Raw genomic sequence first — 4,930 nt, forward strand, 5'->3', positions numbered from 1 at the left:
CAATCCTTATCTAAGTCAACCAATGTACTGAAAATCTAATGACTACAACTCCTCAAAAAGACACACAATATGCCGCTGCGTGAGGCTGCACATTACGGAGGGCACCGCGCCGGTCTGTCTGTCCGCGGCAGTTTACGAAGCGGGTCGAGGTGCCGGCCCCTGCCTCCCCACACTCCCCACACGCCAAGACCTCCTGAACCGCTGCGCGCCTCCTCGCGTCCCTGGCGGCGTGGGTCTTGGGCCACGGCTGCGGAGCGTGGTGGTGCCGCGTGGTGGACGCCCTCGCCCGGGCCACCCACGCCCCGCCAAGGCGCTCACAGCTCCTGCAGCGGCAGTGAGGCGGAGCGGCGGACCGGCAGCCTCCCAGCCACCGACTGTCGAAGTCCCTCCGACAGACATATGACCAGGATGGGGTTGACAACTTTTTCGAGGTAGGGAAGGGTGAACGCAATGACGTGGATCACTGAGTGTACAAAGATTAGTCTGAAGGCTAGAAAAACGTCGAGAAAGCGAATGACGGTGAAGGTGGCGGCGAGGCCCAGCAGCAGTTGAGGTATGGGAACCCCCTCGCCCCGCTCCGTCTTGGGTTGGGCGGGGCGGCAGCAGCACGCCATGACCAGGAACACCCACACCACCACCAGCGGCACGAACACACGGAACACGAGGTAATGCGTCTGAAGGGCCAGAAGTGCTTCACGGAAGAAACAATTATTGCGGGGCATGGAACGACTGTATTTGAAGTAGACGGCAACCCCGTAGACTGGCGCCAGGAGCCAGGCCGCCGCGGACGTCACCTGCAACATTTTGCGTCGCCGGGCGAGTGTGTGCCGCTGTGGGCGCGACGCCAGGTAACTGTCCATGGTGAACAGCATGAGGAACATGTGGCTGGCCATCATGGCCCCGTACAAGACGATGCTGAGAGCCGTGCACAAGGGCGGGGAGAACTCGTCGTAATAATGGTGGATATTGGCGTAAATGTTGAACGGAACCACCATCAAGACCAGCACGTCGGCCACGGCCCGCTGCAGCAGGAACATGTTGGACACGGTGCGCAGGGGCGGCGCCCTGCTGAGCAGCCCCAGCAAGAGGCCGTTGGCCAGCAGCCCAAAGGCCGTCGCCAAGCCGTTGAGCACATTCTCCATCACCCAGTCCCTGTAGTCTTCAGAGTCCTCCCACTCCCAGGGCTGGGTGAAGTTGTGGTCGTAGTAGTCCTCGTAGTCCATGACCCGTCCCGCTGAGGGCTGTGTTAGAGAAGCTTTGACGCGCACAGCTCAGCTGGGCAAGGCTATGGCTGAATCCTCCCAATCCGCGGGTGATGGAGGCGGGGGACTCTGCGGCGGTGTGTGGTGCAGGCGGTGGATGTGATCCTTGCCAGGAAGACGACCGCCAACACTGCGTCTGTATCACTGCTCACAGCCTTGTCAGCGCGGCCCTCGGGATGGGGTGGATGATCTGTTTCCCGCACGCTCACGACGACTCCACGGCGGCGACTGTCAGTCAGCCGAGGTGTGGGCAGACTCCGAGACTGGCGGCGTGGAGAAGGGTGCAGCAATAGAGTGACTTGGTTGCCAGGGGTCTCGAGGCAGCCAGTGCAGCATGCATGCACGCACGGGGCTGTTGGCAGGGCAGCTCGTACAACCACAGCACCCACTCCAGTTCCTTATTTTCCCCATATTGCAGGACTTCTGGTGTCATACTAACTATACACGAGGCTTTGTCCTTCATGAGCCTCTCCTCGCCTCTCGTTTATCCCTTCTCCGTGTTACCCTGCCCTCATGGTCACCTCTGTGTTCCCGTCCCTACAGAAGGCACGGTCTCTTCGTCCCAGGTCCTTCCACTCATTAGCTGCTTGAAACATCCCCTCCATGAGTCATTGGTCGGTATTATAAGACTCTTTCGCTTCTCACATTAGCTATTTCTAAAGGTCAAAGAGGGGGTCAGTCGGGTTCTAATGAGTGTTTCTTTAGGTTCGTGGTACAGAAGAAGGGTCAAACTACCACTAGGGTCATCAAACTACTCCTGGAAATGCCCACAACTCCTACGAAAGCCTTGCCGAATAAGTGAACTTGGGCGACGAAATGTTTTAAAATACGACCCTTGGCAAGAGTCTTCGTCTGCCCACCACTCCACTGTCTACTCTTCCACCGCCCTCACCCCCCCAAAGAACGGAAGCATTACACAGAGAAGCACAGAAGCATCATTTTTGCCTTGGAGCTGCTTTCTTTCCTGCAAAAAATCAAATAATTCGGTGATTGAAACTTCGGAGAGTTTTGGGCATACAGGCCCCAGCATATCTACGCAACAGCCCAGCATGTCCCTCAGCGTCAACCTGCTGGTATCTCGACGCGGCGGCTGTGGCGGCGCAATGTCAAAACTTAATCCTGCTACGACTTGTATAGTTGCTATGTTGCTACCGTGTGACTTCCCGATCCGTAGGAACCCGAGTGTGTGTGTGTGTGTAATTCACCTCTTGGTCTGCTGCGGGTCTCTGTCGAGACAGCCAGCCGTTCCCCTACGGATGAGCACAGAGCTCGTAGTACCGATCTTTGGGTAGGACTGAAACCACTCACACACAACACACCGCGACAACGAGGTCACAACTCCTTGCATTACGTCGCGTACCTACTCACTGCTAGGTGAACAGGGGCTACACGTGAAAGAAGATAAACCCAACTTATCTTCATCCGGCCGGGGAATCGAACCCCGGTCGTTCTGGTCGTGAGGCAGACACTCTATCCACTGAGCTACCGGGCCGTGTGTGTGTGTGTGTGTGTGTGTAATAATAATCATTATAAGTCATTGTAAATGTTTTATTTGCAACACAGCAGTCATTGATGACTGAAAATACACACATAATTGAGGTGATGAAAAACAATCCTTATTTAATCCAAATCATTATAGATATATTAAATGATTACTTTCAACTCCTCAAAAAGACACACAATATGCCGCTGCGTGAGGCTGCACATTACGGAGGGCACCGCGCCGGTCTGTCTGTCCGCGGCAGTTTACGAAGCGGGTCGACGTGCCGGCCCCTGCCTCCCCACACTCCCCACACGCCAAGACCACCTGAACCGCTGCGCGCCTCCTCGCGTCCCTGGCGGCGTGGGTCTTGGGCCACGGCTGCGGAGCGTGGTGGTGCCGCGTGGTGGACGCCCTCGCCCGGGCCACCCACGCCCCGCCAAGGCGCTCACAGCTCCTGCAGCGGCAGTGAGGCGGAGCGGCGGACCGGCAGCCTCCCAGCCACCGACTGTCGAAGTCCCTCCGACAGACATATGACCAGGATGGGGTTGACAACTTTTTCGAGGGAGGGAAGCGTGAATGCAATGACGGGGATCATTGAGTCTACATAGATGTATCCGTATTCTAGAAAAACGCCGATCCAGACGAAGACGCGAATCACGGTGAAGGAGGCGGCGAGGCCCAGCAGCAGTTGCCGGCTGGGAGCCCCCTCGCCCCCCTCCGGCTTGTCCTGAGAGGACGGCTCGGCGGGGCGGCAGCAGCGCGTCATGGCCACGAACACCCACACCACCACCAGCGGCACGCCCAGGCGGAACACGAAATCATGCACTTGAAGGGCCAGAAGTACTCGATGGAAGAAACAATGGTGGTACATGGAACGATTGTATTTGAAGTAGACGGCAACCCCGTAGACTGGCGCCAGGAGCCAGGCCGCCGCGGACGTCACCCGCAGCACTTTGCGTCGCCGGGCGAGTGTGTGCCGCTGTGGGCGCGACGCCAGGTAACTGTCCACGGTGAACAGCATGAGGAACATGTGGCTGGCCATCATGGCCCCGTGCAAGACGATGCTGAGAGCCGTGCACAAGGGCGGGGAGAACTCGTCGTAATAATGGTGGATATTGGCGTAAATGATGAACGGAACCACCATCAAGACCAGCACGTCGGCCACGGCCCGCTGCAGCAGGAACATGTTGGACACGGTGCGCAGGGGCGGCGCCCTGCTGAGCAGCCCCAGCAAGAGGCCATTGGCCAGCAGCCCAAAGGCCGTCGCCAAGCCGTTGAGCACATTTTTCATCACCCAGTTCCTGTAGTCTTCAGAGGGCCACTCCCAGGGCTGGGTGAAGTTGTGGTCGTAGTAGTCCTCGTAGTCCATGGCCCGTCCCGCTGAGGGCTGTGTTAGAGAAGCTTTGACGCGCCCAGCTCAGCTGGGCAAGGCTATGGCTGAATCCTCCCAATCCGCGGGTGATGGAGGCGGGGGACTCTGCGGCGGTGTGTGGTGCAGGCGGTGGATGTGATCCTTGCCAGGAAGACGACCGCCAACACTGCGTCTGTATCACTGCTCACAGCCTTGTCAGCGCGGCCCTCGGGATGGGGTGGATGATCGGTTTCCCGCACGCTGCCTCGCTCACGACGACTCCACGGCGGCGACTGTCAGTCAGCCGAGGTGTGGGCAGACTCCGAGACTGGCGGCTAGGGGTGGGCAGGTACCGGTACCAGTACCGGTACTAACGGTACCAGCTAAACGGTACGGAACCGGTACCAGTTGCTCGGATTTATTTATTGGATTTATTGATAATTCTTCATGTCCGATTTTTTTTTTAGGTTGCTACTAAATATTGTTATTGTTATTAGACCATGATCGAGTACATCCATAATAACTATACATGCTATTTTTTTTTATCGAAAAAATAAATATTCACTTCATTCAGAGAGAGAGAGAGAAATCACCACTCAGTGAGTGGATATCTCGGTGATATGGGTACTCGACTACTCGATCATAGTCTAATAACAATAACAATATTTATTAGCAACCTAAAAAAGAAATAGAATCGGACATGAAGAATTATCCAGTAACTCCAATAAATAAATCAAATAATTAAATAATGGAAACGGGAGCTGTGATGGAAACGGAAAGCAGGACAAAATGGTGGGAACTTGGGGAGACGGTCAGCGGGGCAGTGACTCGGCT

General features: G+C 56.3%; 1 protein-coding gene across 2 annotated transcripts in view; it reads right to left on the reverse strand.

Moving 5' to 3' along the window:
- Window positions 1–4,563, reverse strand: part of LOC127001258 (somatostatin receptor type 5-like) — a 12,737-nt gene extending 8,174 nt beyond the window's left edge. Inside the window, exons 1-2 of one of the 2 annotated variants that reach the window (XM_050865619.1) lie at window positions 3,689–4,562; window positions 1–794 (exon numbers count right to left, since the gene is read on the reverse strand). The exon at window positions 1–794 is cut by the window's left edge and continues 75 nt beyond it. In XM_050865619.1, the coding sequence (XP_050721576.1) occupies window positions 315–794; window positions 3,689–4,114 (906 nt within the window). In that variant the 5' untranslated portion in view covers window positions 4,115–4,562 and the 3' untranslated portion in view covers window positions 1–314. Of the gene's footprint in view, window positions 795–3,069 lie in introns of both variants that reach the window. The other variant, XR_007754966.1, reaches the window with a different exon arrangement.
- Between the last annotated feature and the right edge of the window lie 367 nt (window positions 4,564–4,930).

Source organism: Eriocheir sinensis, chromosome 20, assembly GCF_024679095.1.
Source record: "Eriocheir sinensis breed Jianghai 21 chromosome 20, ASM2467909v1, whole genome shotgun sequence".
Taxonomy (NCBI): domain Eukaryota; kingdom Metazoa; phylum Arthropoda; class Malacostraca; order Decapoda; family Varunidae; genus Eriocheir; species Eriocheir sinensis.